General features: G+C 27.4%; 1 protein-coding gene across 1 annotated transcript in view; it reads right to left on the minus strand.

Moving 5' to 3' along the window:
* Nucleotides 1-11,302: 11,302 nt before the first annotated feature.
* Nucleotides 11,303-14,658, minus strand: part of LOC142329552 (facilitated trehalose transporter Tret1-like) — a 66,276-nt gene continuing 62,920 nt past the window's right edge. The window contains exon 6 of the mRNA XM_075374226.1: nucleotides 11,303-13,223. Within this exon, the coding sequence (XP_075230341.1) occupies nucleotides 12,772-13,223 (452 nt within the window). The 3' untranslated portion in view covers nucleotides 11,303-12,771. The remainder of the gene's footprint in view (nucleotides 13,224-14,658) is intronic.

Consider the following 14,658-nt stretch of genomic DNA (forward strand, 5'->3'; position numbering starts at 1 on the left):
TTCAGTTATTAGGAAATCTTGTTTAAAGTTCTTCCAGAAAGTTTGACATTCCGCATTTATTATTAAATTGTTTGTTTTGAGAAAATTCTATGTAACATCAAGACCTATAGTACACAAAAGCCCCGGCGGTTGCCAGGAACAAAATTCAGTCTGTTTCCTGACTTTCATTTTACCTTAATCAGTCAGTCAGACAGCCGTGGTTACTTAGGACAGAAAGCAGGAAGGATATGCAAGACTGTCCAAGGAACATCCACCTGCACAATTCCATCATAGTTCTGGATGGACTTCGATTGGTGGCCATCAAGACAATGACTCCAGCTTGAAACAACTTCGCTTGACAGATAATTAAACACAACATACAGTCTATATTATAATAAGGAATTTTTTTAAGTAAAATTAAGTCCAGAATTTTATTGCACCTTTACAAAATTATTTTTAATTATTGTCACTTTAAAAAAATAAATCCAAATTTATTTCACATTTTTAGCGCACACCCCCATTTTTGTAAATCAATTAATCAAGACAGTCTATCACAATTCTGGATTGGGAAAAACTAAACAAACTACATTTCCAGCCGGAGAATATGATGAAGAAACGCTACACCCAGACTAAGATCATCCTTCAGTACTACATTTTCATTCTCAGTCTGACCTCATCTCACAGGAGAACGGAAATCTGGACAAATTTTTTGCTAGTCATAACTCTGTAACAAAGCATTTTCTTACATATGTTTGCATAAATTTTTTTCCTTATTTCAATCTCTAAAATCACTACCCAAGTTATTTCTCTTTCCTCCTAGTACAATAATAAAAAATATAACATTAGTAATAAAAGGAGTAAATATACAAAAAGTTATTTCATAATGAAATAATTAAATAACAAATAAAACAATAAAAAATAGGTAAATTCTTCTATATTAAAATATTTTTACAATATTCTAAAGTACTTATTCTAAATGAAGCTGGTAGCTCAGGAAAAAGTGGGTATTGGTACGTACTCTCTTTGCAGATCTTTTTATCTCCACATATCCTGCATTTTTTTAGAACTCTCTTTTGTCCTTCTTTAGAAAGGAAAAATTTGGTATGTGTTGGAAAGTAGTAGTACTTTTCTGTTGGGAAGCAACAACTAAGGCAATGATGTACAGAATTATCAGATATTAGAGTTAGAGATCTAATTATGGAATCAGGGAATTTTTTTAAATGACAATTTTGATGTGTTTTAAAAACAAAAAGTAGCTGTTCATCAAAATCAGATGGCATATTCCATCTGATTCATATATATAAATACCTACTTTTTGTACTATTTAATCATTTTACTTTTAATAGGATAATAGGTTGTCATCTGAACTAAATAATCAATGCCTCCTGTAAGCTGATTATATTTACCGCAGCCTCAGGTTTAGGTGTTTCACCCATTTGTTTATTAACGACATTGATCATTTCATTCTCATATTTGGAACTGATAATAATGACATCCTTTTTATCCTTCTACTTCAACATACAAACAGCCTAATCATAAATTAAGGCTTCTATTCCATCTGTATTTTAATTTTTTAGAAATAACATGACAGTTTTCCCTTTTACTTTGATCATAAGGTTTCCTTTCTCTAAAAGCTCAAACCAACATGATTGAAGTACTTTTCCAGAAGAACGAGTATTTATTGTCTATTTGCCTCTCTATGAGCTTACATACTACACTTTCTGTGTTGCCAGCATCACCATTTTCTTTATCATAAGATTCAACATATACAAAATAACTTAAGAGCAAACCAGAAGGTTCTGTAAGCACACACATTTTTATTTTATATTGATGTTGGTTACCTAAAATATAAATAAGAATAAATGCTTCTCCAAAGTAACATTGGCTCATCGGTGCATAAATTCTGTGTAGGAATAATTGTTTGTCTATTGTTTTACGGAAAAGCGTAATATTTAATCGCGTATAATAAAAGAGCTTCTTTGTTTGTTTCAGTCACTATTAGATAAATTATTTCATTTGTAAAAATCAAATCAAAGAATTGTCCAGAATCACTTACAGTAGGTAAAATCTTCGTGGCAGTTATATTAGCATATGGTTTATTGAACTGAGATCAGTCTTTGTGCTAGTTTTTTTTGGTGGGTTGTGTTATCAGTACTGTAGTCCTGTGTTGTGTAGTTATGGAAGGAACAGGGGCTAAGGGAGACAAGGTTAGGGAGTGCTGGCATTACCTGAAAGGGGTTGTTGACTTATCATCATCTTCGCTTTCTAAGAAGTCAAATTCACCTGACCACTCATCTGATGAAACAGAGATATTATCATGACAGTTTATAAGATTCTTTTGCTGTTTATCACTTCAAATTATATCTCCCTCACCCAGAACTCATTATTGAGATGAGGCTGTATTTCCAGATGATGATAATACTGCCTCAGATGGTGGTAAATTTTGGATTTAGTAATGCGATCTCTTTAATCGTCTTCATGTGTGAGGCATCCTATAAATATTAGAAAGTAATAAAGAAAAAATAATGCAAAACATTTTACAGTAAGATTGTCAAAAAAAAAATGTAATTAATATCTTACCCAATAAGTTACTTTTCTTCTGATAAAATTAAATTAGATTCTTAGACAATATACACTAAAAACACTATTGTACTTCAAAAACACTTTTTAAATTTCGAATTTATAGCTGCAGATGGAAACTCCAAAGCAAAATGAAAAAAAATTCAGCAAAATGTTGTATAAAAGGTACAGTGAAACTACCGCACTGTACTTGTAAAGAAAAAATATTACTGAATGATTATAAGTATTAGACAACCCTATAAATTTAGGGCATTTCCAACAAATGAATACGATGTGCACTATAACAATGGTAACACAGTAATAACAGTGTTATTGCAGTGTTATCTTAACACAGTAATAACAACCGTAAAACTACAATAATTTTACACTGTAACAATGGTAGTCCACATCCACTCAGTATGTACGACAATGGTAGTCTACAATATCCAACTGATAAATTCTTAAATCCCAAATGATTATTAAAAAAGAAATTATTTAAAGGCACTGCTATCATTGGATTAACAATTAGTAACAATGCTATCAAGAAGAAAAACATACAGTTGGATGCACTCTGTGACAAGAAAATTTGTTATTAATTTTTATATTAGTTTTATTATGTTTCCAGAGTAATTTAAAAAATACAGCACTGTTTTTAATGAATTCTTTTCTCAAATTAAAAGATTATTTCAGTCATATACTTTTCTATAACAGAAGAGTCAGAAAACAGATTTCATTGTGCTATGTTTGCAGGGAATTAACAATTAAAAAAGCTTGCCTTTGTTTAGAGTGAACTAAATAATCAACAAAAAAAAATGTTTTCGTGCATCTGGAATTGTACATGATGATTTTAACTAATTTTGGAGTGCTGAATTCAAAACTGTTTTAAGAATTTGTGTAATGCATAATTTTTATTAGATACATAGAATTTATTTTCCAATAAATCCATAATCACTGAAATCAATATTTAAAAAAAAATTATTTATGTGTATTAATTTAAGATTTGGTTAAATCAACTAAATTTTCTTTTATTCAAATACAGATAAATGGAAATATATTAATACAATTTTAAAATAAACAGTTTCTAAAAGTTTAAATCATTGGAAATGTCTTACCTTTAATTCTTAAAATATGTTTACAAACTTTTTCATGTGCAAGATGTTTGATCAGTTCCTTCCTTGGTACTGATGCTCCATGGTCAGAATATCCTGATGGAAATGCTCTTCATGCTCATCGCTGTCAGAGCTCAAATTTTTAGGAAAAAAGTCTAGGTGGGAGTGAAGGAAATGAATTTTTAATGACATCCTACATCTTTAATGTTTGTAGCTTTCTAACAGCTTATTAACCAAAAGAATATAGTTTTCATCTTTTCTGTTGCCCAAAAACTATCAACAAACATTTTTGAAGGACTTCCAAGCAGCTAGTTGACATTTGCTAAGTTTATCGTCGGTAGTTGAGTCCTTAAGCAGTTCTTGATTTGTGGACCAATAAATAATATACCCTCCTTCAGCTTACCACTATTCAATTTAGAAAATTTATTTTTAAACGATTAAATACTGGTCCAACTTTTTCTAGCACCTTCCAAAATTTTTCATAAGTCTAAGTTTTATGTGAAGTGACAGCAGTATGATATTACCACTCCCAATTAATGATAAGTCTTTACATTTTTTTTCACCAACCACAAAGCTCTATTGCAGTGGCCAGTTCTTTACTTAATAATGTTTTTAGACCCACCTTAAACCAAGAAGTAATGCAACAACATTCAAATCACTGCAAACTTGCCAGATATGCTCTTTGTATTTTATTGTTTCTAATATTGATGCCATAGTTTCATATGTTTCTTTCATGTCAACTGCATGCAAATGGAATGGATGGGTGCTTGTTACCATTATTCAATAAAACTTCTTTCATTCTAACTTTAGAAGATTCCATAAAAAGACGCCATTCTTCAGATCTATGCTAAATTCCAAGCTCAATCATCAAGCCATCAATATCAGTACAAATGCACAATGAATTTTTCATAGTAAAATATGTTGAAAAGTTTTATTTTGTGTTCTAAACATAGTAACTTTTTTTTTCCACTAAATAATTCCACTGTTACAGTCTAGACCTCAGAAGTTCAGCTTGCTGCTTTGATAACTTTAAATCACGAACTAAATCATTAAATTCAAGTTGTTGAATTAAATGAGAGATTTCTCATCAGATACAGGAAAAAATTCTTCAACATCCTCTAAATCATCTGCTTCATTGTCAGACTGTTCTAGCAGTGTTGGATTAGTTGGTAGTATAGGTACAGGTAACTCCTCTCTGTGTGGTACCGGCTTTAGAGCTGATGATACATATGCATATTTTATGAACTTTCAATATTTGAATGAAAATCCAAATATATTTGTCATACAAAAGTAACAGTCAGTGAAATGGTCCTTAGGTTCACGCCAAACCATCGATATAGCAAATGACATGGTTCATTGTTTCCTCTTCAACCATTCAGCGTTACTGAGCACAATATGCAAACAACATCAAGCATCCAGATTTCATCTTGATTCCTTAGTGAACTATCAGAAGATTTATAAGCTGTTTTTATCAATTCAGAAATAACCAGTCTTTTCTGATTTAGATGTAAATTTACCACAGACAAAAACAAAAATTGTGTGGATAATCTAAACATCCACAAACATCTGCAGAACTTGTAGCAAAAAAAAAAACAAGAAAAATCATTTAAATAGTATAAAGAATTGATGAAAATATAGCAAAATACTAATAACTCTGTGAAACACAACACAGTATAGACAAGTGAAACTAGACTGAATAAGATTTTAAGCTCTGTAGTAGGTCACAATAGATAACTATATAATGCATCATACAGACATGTTTGTACGCGTCTACTTCTCGTGATACTATATATATATTTATTTTCTCTTTATTAAGCATATATGCATATTCTTTAAAAGTAAAACTATAGAAACTATTCTTAACCAGTAGTGGATTAGTGAGTTTATTATATAAAAAGGTCTTGACAAATTTATGATTTACACAAAACCTTTACACAATAACATAATTTCAATAGCATATTTAAAATCAACAACCCAAATTACAATGAGAAACAATTCAAATTATTTTTAAAGCTATCCATCTATAATTTGAGCTTAAACCCACTTTAAGTTAAACAGAAATACAGTATTTTTAAATTCCATTCCATTTTACATTATTCAGATGGGAGGAACCCTTTTGTGGCTTACTGGGTTCATTTCTTTTTTACAGATGTGTTGTTGCTCATATAATTTTTATTGTTCTTGTTTTTACGCTTTTTCATAACTGCTATTTTATTAATTAAATTATCTGATGATAATTTTTCAATCCCTTAGTTTATTGTCTGTTTATATCAGATCCCTTTATAGCCCACTAATATATCACTTTTTTGATATTGTATGGATGATTTTTTTTGGCTTGCGAATTCTTTTTTTTATACTTTACCATTTTTAGTATTTCTTCAGAATTAAAAACGTTTTAATAAATCTAAACTGAAGTTGCTTTTGTTGATTTAAATTGTAAAAACCTTTTTGGTTGTTTGTCTCAATAAATTCAAACAAATATTCAAATATTCATATGAGAGCCCCTCATGCACCATGCAGAAAACACTGCAAAACTAACATAAAGAAATTTTCTTAACACAAAATTTTATTCAAGGAAATATTTTGTCTTCTAAAAAGTTTATTTTTTCCTGTAAGGAGAGTTGGTTGATTCCTGCAAGGAGATTGCATTCCTTTAATGGTAACAAAGAGGGAAAACAGTTGATTACATAGCAATTACAAAAGGACCAATCAGTTATTTTGTAACAAAGAAGTCTGATATTGGGAGATTTAATTGTAATAGGACATTTTCAGCTATCTTTCTACACAGTGTAGAAAACTTTTGGACCTTTTTAGGCAGATGGATTTACAATTGGTTAGAATCATTATTTTCTATTTTAGTTATATTTTGTACATAAATAGGCAAGTTGTACAACTTAAATTACATAAATATTACACTATTAAATAATTACAATTTGTCTCTCTCATGATCTTTAATTGAAAATATAGTATTATTATATTGATTTCAGTTACAGAACTGTTGATAACTTTGGATTTTTATACTTTTGAATAGAATAAAAAGAGAGAAGTTCAATAGATCTATTTATATAAAACTATTACCTTAGAAAGCTTTAAGACTAAACTAATTAAACATAACAGAAAACTTCCCTGCCATATTTTATAAAATAATATGAATAAATCTACAAAATAAACAAAATATATAAATCAAATAAATGCTAATTTATTATCAATAAATTTTTAAATATTAAAGAATGTTTACCATGGATTTAATAAATTTAGAGTAAAAAGTGTTTAGGTTTTAACAGATTTAATTTCAGAAGAATAGATCTATGAATCAAATTTGATTTTATTAGTATATATTATTGTCATAGAATAATCTTTCAGAAGATTGTAACAAGTTTCAGTAAGCTTTGAATTATGCTTCAAGATTTGTTTTTTATGCTTGGAGGAATTTCTACATTATTCCTTAACAGCTTAAGTTGTTAAAATTAAGATAAAAGTAATATTTTAGGGCAAAAACTTTATATAAATCAGTTAAAAAGATAACTCTGCTTACTTTAATGATAGTTTTAGACTTAAATCTGAAGAAAATACAAGCCACAAGATCATTTTATAGGTATGTTATACAGATGTCTTTATTGTGGACAGTAATGTATAATGATTCATGTGCTGTAACAGTGTGTAAGATGTAGAAAATCTACCTACTTATTTGAATATGTTAGGATCTATGGATTTATCTAAGAGAAGTCCCTTTAGATTAATTTATTAAAAATTTGAACACCATTTTATTGTAACGTTTCATTGCATATAAAAATATAAATATATTTTATTAATGTTGAACATATGTATGTATCACGTATTTATCCATTATTGTAGATTTTCCTATAAGTGAGGTATTATAATTTTTTAAAGATTCTTTTGTTCATTAATTTTATTTTTTATACAAGGTTTGATTAAAATTTTAGTTTTTCTCAAAAAATCTTTATTTATTCATCAATATTGACTTTATTACTTCAAACTACTCCTTTTCAGATATAATACAGTTGTGCCAGCACTTCTGTTTTTATCTCTTCAATGTTGGCAAAACATCATCTTTAAGGTTCTTTTCAGCTTGGGGAACAGGAAGCAGTCACAAGGGGCTATGTCTGGCAAATACAGATACTGAGGCATCATAATGGTATTGTTATAGGCCAAAAATTCATAAACACTGAATTGTGAATAGGTGCATTATCGTGATGTAATGGCCATGAATTGTTTCACCACAAATCCCCAGGAGTTTTTTCAGATTTCTTCACGCAAACAACGTAGAACTTCCAAGTAATATTCCTTATTGACTCTCTGATAATGATTGTCCATTTTCTTCATTTTTTCGATGTTGTCATCGGTTGTTGATATACTGGGATGTCCAAGGCATTCTTCATCTTCGTCTTCAAGGCTCGTTTGGAAATGTTTGCACCTCGTGTAAGCTTATTTTATTAATAGAAGAATCACCAGAAGCAACATTAAACATTCCCAATGCGGTGCTGCACTTCCATTCTTAAAGCAAAAATTTAATGCAAATCCTTTGTTCCATTTTTCCACAAGTTAAAAATCACCGACCACACCAAAATACATGCCAATAATAATTATTCGACAGCCAATAATAAACTAAGTATCTACCAATGTAAGCATACGTAGGGACAAGAAAAAAGAAATTGTGACAATTGGACTTACACAGGCTGGAAAATTAAAAAATTCCGATTCTGCATATTTTTTATGAAAACTTGTATCCATATTTTTTTAATAATTTATATTTTCTTTATTTTTATATTTATAATAAAATAGATTTTATTTTGTATTTATAGGTGCCTGTAAGGCCTTAAGAGTCCAAAATAAATCAAATAAATTCTGGTTGTTTTTATCTGCATAATGAAGATGGTTGTTAAATAGCATAATGATAGGGAACAACAATAAAGTGGAAATCAGAAAGGTTTGCATAAGTTTTTAGTTTTAAGACACATTAAAAAATGAAACATGTGATTTTCTCATTAGGCTTCATCAATCACACAACTCATCAATTTTTCTTGATATTTCAACTGACTCAAATAGTAGCTTGTAGAGCTTTCAAAAAGCCCCATCAGCAACTATTATTTTATTGGTTTTATAAATAAAATATTAACTTTGACATTCTGACAAATATTGATTACGATGAACCAATAATTTAAATAAAGTAAAAGAAGCAAGTCACATATAGTACAAGGGGTAAAATTGATTTAGTAAAAAAGAGTACTCATGTCACTTTTTTGTTGTAATTATTGTAATTTTTTTTAGTATTTTGTTAGAGTACGTTTTTCAGTACTGCAGTGTATAAACTTCTTCAGATTATAATCTTACTTTATAGAAAAGTTTAATGTGTTTTTTCTATAAGTTTTACTCACAACAAATTGATTTTTATCAAATTTTCAATCTGACATCTTATTTTTATTTAAATTAGTATTTTATAAATTTACTTCATTTTAACAAATTACTTTATGTTTAAAGTACAGTGTATGCAATTATTTACTCTTAACTCACAATTATATTATTCTGTACTCTGTAAAATTAGCAAAAAAAAATAACTTAAGACTAAAGGGAGGATGAACACATAGTGTTATTTAAAAGTGCGAGGTACCAGTAACAAAAAAAAATTAAATACACTACATTCAGTAAGTAAAGAACACAATTTAATGTATTTATCATAATACCAGAGTAACATTATCATTCATTAATGTTTAATAGAGTAATCTGAAACATATACAGATTGATTACAAAAAACATTTTAATAATTCCCCTACATCAGAGGGGAAAAACAATAAAGAAAAAACTTTATATCCACATATGTCCAGAAACACTTAGTTTACTGGCAATATGCCATTTGGTATTTTCAAGATAAAAAAATTTCTCAAAAATGGTTAAGCTGAAATTTTATATAGTTCTACGATACGTAAAGGTTTATACTTGTATTAAAAAAAACGAATCTTATGTCTTAATTCATTGCAAAATGGTGGCCATCTAAACTTTGCAACCTCTGGTTTATTTAAATGTTAAGTTATAACAAAAATTGTATTTTATTGTAATATTTTCAATATTATTAAATTATTGTAATTTAATACATGACAACATTAACATTAATTATTTAATTTTATTCAGGAGGAAATGAAAACTGTTTTTTTAATCTAATTACTCACTTTCAGAATTTTTGCCAAAACTTTGTTATTTATGAACAGATTTGAATAAAAAAGATGTCATTTTCTTTGTCATAAAATGCATAACTTTTCTTTTTTTTTTTGTAATGACAGCATTTAAATAAACTAGCAGTTGCAAAGATATTAAAAATTAAAAAATTTACATGGCTACCATTTTGAAATGGATTGAGAGATCAGGTTCCCCTAAGCAAGCAACTCTAGCAGTATACAAAATTTTAGCTCAATATGATTAACCATTCCTGAGAAATAAATTTTTATGTTAAAAATACAAAATGGCAGATATGTTAATAAAAAGTTTTTTTTCTATATTTTGATATGGGGACCACTCCCTGAATTCTTGAAATGGCTTTTATAAACACCCTGTTTGTAAAACAAAATAAAAATTTTAGCACATTTAAATTTCTATATTTTCTAAATGTTATTGCCGTTTATTTCAATTTCAATGTCCAAAAAGCATTTTCCTGTTAATTTCAATTTCAAATGTGAATTTTAAGTTATTATTAAAGCTATTAAGTAATTTAAAATAGTCATGTTTGTCATTTGCAGCTGTATTGTATATGACCAAATTGTCCACATACCTAATCCATAACAGTCTTTGATGCTTGTTTAAAATATCATTAATTACAAGTTTTCAAAATGTTGTAAGAAAATTTTCATAAAATTGTTGTACAAAGACTTTGTTTGGTACTCTGAAGTGTTAAAATACTCAAAACGTCTCCTATTGTTATGCAATTCTGATGGTATCAAGGTTTATTGACATAGGTTGGATTGTTAATTCTTATTGTAAGTAATAAGTATTAATTTTATTTACTTTTGTCATAGGCACAGTGCCTTTTTTTTATTAATGCAATTAAAAATAATGTGATGGTAATTCCTATACAGGTTTTTCTAGGGAGTAGCTAATGTCTCTTCACCTTTAAATAAACTGTAACCACAAATTGTGTCAGAACTAGATATATTAGAAACTTTAATAATGTAACTAGTTTTTAAGTACAATTAACAATCAAGTTGACATAAGAATTTTTTTGTATGAAAATGTAACGTAGCCATGAAATTATGTAAAAGAAGGAGAAGAGAAATAATGAATAAATAAAATAAATTCCAACTAGTTTCTTATTCCCTCAAAAATTTTTATATCGCAATAAAGCATAGTTTTTAGGTAACAGTATTATAATTCAGGAATTTGTTCACAATTTCATTATAAACAGTAATGAATAAGAGGTGGGAAGTAATATCTAAAAAAAAACTGCATCACACCAACAAAGCCAGCATAGATAGTTACTTTTACACTTCTGGTTTGAATCTGAAAGGGTTAATACACACCTAGAAGAAAATGGTTTTTGGTAGCTTCTAACAGAGATACACTAAACTCCGTAGAGAATAAATAATAGAATAGAGAATAAATAATGGAATAATTTTTCAAGAACGAAGAAAGGAAATAAAAACAATGAATAGAATAATAAATAATTATTTAATAGAATATATTAAAAATAAATAATTACTCACAGTATTCCAATTTTTCCAAAAGGATACAATGGAATTCAAACATAGTGTCTTGGTAATCACAAAATTTTAAAAAGGCACAAATGGCAAAATATTAATTTGAATTTTGGAAACAAACCATTAACACAATTTCCTATAAAAATAAACTATTGTTTCCACCGACTGACATTAAAAACACTTTATATTAATTCTAATATAACTTTATAAAAATTTAAATTTTTATTTACCAGAAAATTCTTGCAGAAAAATTACAGTAATAAATATATTTAATAACAATAATAAAAATAAATTTTATACTAATGAAATTTTGTCTTCAGAACTATACTAAGTAATGTTTATGAATAAACATCTATTAAGTAATTAATATCACAATATTTTAAATAAATAAGTATACGAAAATGTGAATTTAAATGTGTTAATACATTATATATTATTATTTATTAATTACAATAAATAATATCAACTTGGTTTATATTAAATAAATAATGTAAACTATAGTTTCTACAAACATGTGACAATCACATAATGGATCAAAAAAAAAATATTCAAACAATTAAGGCAGCCATAATTAAATATATTACAAAGATAATAAATAAATAATATGTTAAATATTATTTTAGAAGTTTAGAATTTATCACAGTCTATGATTTTTTTATATTAAGGCTACAATACAAATTAAAATAAAATGATTAGGTACAACATATTAAAACAAGAAATATTATCTATAAATATCATTTATTATAAAATGATAAATAAAAACATGAAAAATACAATATTATTAATTGTGATCGTTTGTAATACAAGTAATAAAAATTAACTAATTTTAATTTTTCACAAAACAAATAAATTTATAGATAATGAAACATTTTATATAAAGCATACACAAAAATAACAAACAGAAGAAATTAAATAATAATTCCTAAATATATGAAGAACAATTATTATCAATATTTATTAACTGCAAAAATATATGCAACAATTAAAATGATTAATTGTAATACAATATATTCAACAGAAACTACACTGTGTAAATTTATGTTGCACCAGAAACATATATAAAAAGTAAGGCATTTTATTCATTAATAAAAATTGTACATAAAAAATGCTATTAATATAATGATAGTTTATAAATCACACACTAATACAAGGTCTTTTTTTGTTAAATTGAATTATTGTATAAAAAATACACCACTCGTAAAGTTTCTCAGCACCACAACAAAGACACACAAACTAAAACATTTAACATATTTTGGAATGTCATGGTTTTTATACTCATTTGTGGTAACTTGCAATACACAACATTCACCCACTATATAAAAATTGTTCACTGCATAAATACAACAGAGTATTAAATACAATAAATACAATTTTATACAGAATAGAGTATTTAATTTAATACTCTTCCTATAAGAAATCACTTAACATTTATGTTCAGTAATCATAACCGTAGAATATTCATCATTGGCTAACAAATTTCTGGTTATGGTAGCTTCAGGCTGTTCAACCAAAATACCAGATCGCATAATCATTTGTATCATTGAACCTGTTTCAGTCACTCGTCGATTAGCATTAACCATCTGAACACTCATGCTTCGTCTCACTCTACCGTTCATAACATCTTGAATGTCTTGTAGCGTCATGCCCCTTGTATCAGGAATGGTTAATGCTATGAAAATAAGACCAACAAAACAGCAAGCAGAAAATACCCAGAATGCAGTATGTGTGCCGAGCTCATCTGATACATTAGTGAAAAATTTTGTTATGATGAATGTCAATGTGAAACAAAATGAACTGGCTAAAGATGAAGATAATGCTTTTACATTTGCAGGAAACATTTCACCGACAACAGCCCAAGGTAATGGACCCAAACCTGCAATATTTAAAAAATTACTTTAACAGTAATAAAATTAAATTTTTTACTACCTTTTTATCAGAAAACTAGACACAAGATAAGTAAAACATATATTAATAATAAGTACAATTTACTGCTATGTTTGAACTACTTGATATATGTACAATATCTTGCAGCTTAATGATTGTTTAGTATTATTATGTAAATAATAAAACAAGATTATATGTATTACACAAAATTTACTAGATTTAAGCATCTAAAACTTACATTTTTTCTCACTAAGCTAAAGAAAAAGAAAAGTAGCATTTTTTTTTATTGCATTTAATCTAACTAACTAAGCTTAATGGTAGTGTAAAACAGGCAAAAAAAACTAAAAAATATGCCCTATTATGGGTTTTTTTTTCATTATACATATAGTAGGGCATACGTTTTACAAATTTTTTGTCTGTTTAATATAACCATTAACCCTACATGAATTAAAACAATAAAAAAATGTTACTTTTATTTTTTTCTTTATACAATAATTTTTTCACATTGCCCTCACCCATTTTGAGTGTTTTAGTTAAACAGTATTCCACTTATGTCATTTAAAAAAAAACATAATAGCTGTTTCATCAAGGAATGAGTTATTTAAAATATATATATATATATCTGAATCTACAATTAAAAATACTATACTATTATTAAAGGCATAAAGTTATGTTTGTCCATGTAATCTCAAGAAGTACTGATGTAGTATCAAAAATTCCTACTACACTATTTTAAAGTTTACTTATTTCTGACTTCTGTAGGCTATATGTATTTATTTTATTACTTTTACTTATTTACTATTATATATTTATTTATTTTACTTTAATTTATAATACTCCCAACCCTATTTTTGGTATCGCTTTCTGACAATATGATTAGTTATGTAATAAAAAAAATAATCAATAAGAAAATTATTTATCACACACCCTAAAAAATTTGGAATTGATTCTATGTATATAGGATCAGAACCATCCCCCTATCACTAGCATTAAAAGAATTTTAAATTCCTATAAACCCTACTACATAAATCCCCACCTGATTGATTTAAACTTTTAATAATTGAAAGAGTAATATTAAAAATTTTCTTTCATATTAAAAAAAAATGCCCTACATTCAGAAAAAAACACCCATGCAAAATTATCAAAATTTGAGTGAGGTTTTGTGATTATATGCCAACTTTTTTTTTTTGTACATGTATTACACAAAAAGTAAAAATATAATACATGTAGGAAGACAAGTTTCAAGTTTTCTGCCCTTTTGTGAAAGGGCAAATTGTAAAAGATATAACATGTCAGAGTGAGTTAAAAATAACTCTCATAATAAAGTGATTGTACGAAGTCTTGCCTTATGAGCAACATCAGAACAAAAATCTAGCCAGAAGGACCACTTTAGAATTTGGTTGTTACAGTATTTTCCTCACAAC

The sequence above is a fragment of the Lycorma delicatula genome, chromosome 1 (assembly GCF_047948215.1).
Source record: "Lycorma delicatula isolate Av1 chromosome 1, ASM4794821v1, whole genome shotgun sequence".
In the NCBI taxonomy this organism is placed as follows: domain Eukaryota; kingdom Metazoa; phylum Arthropoda; class Insecta; order Hemiptera; family Fulgoridae; genus Lycorma; species Lycorma delicatula.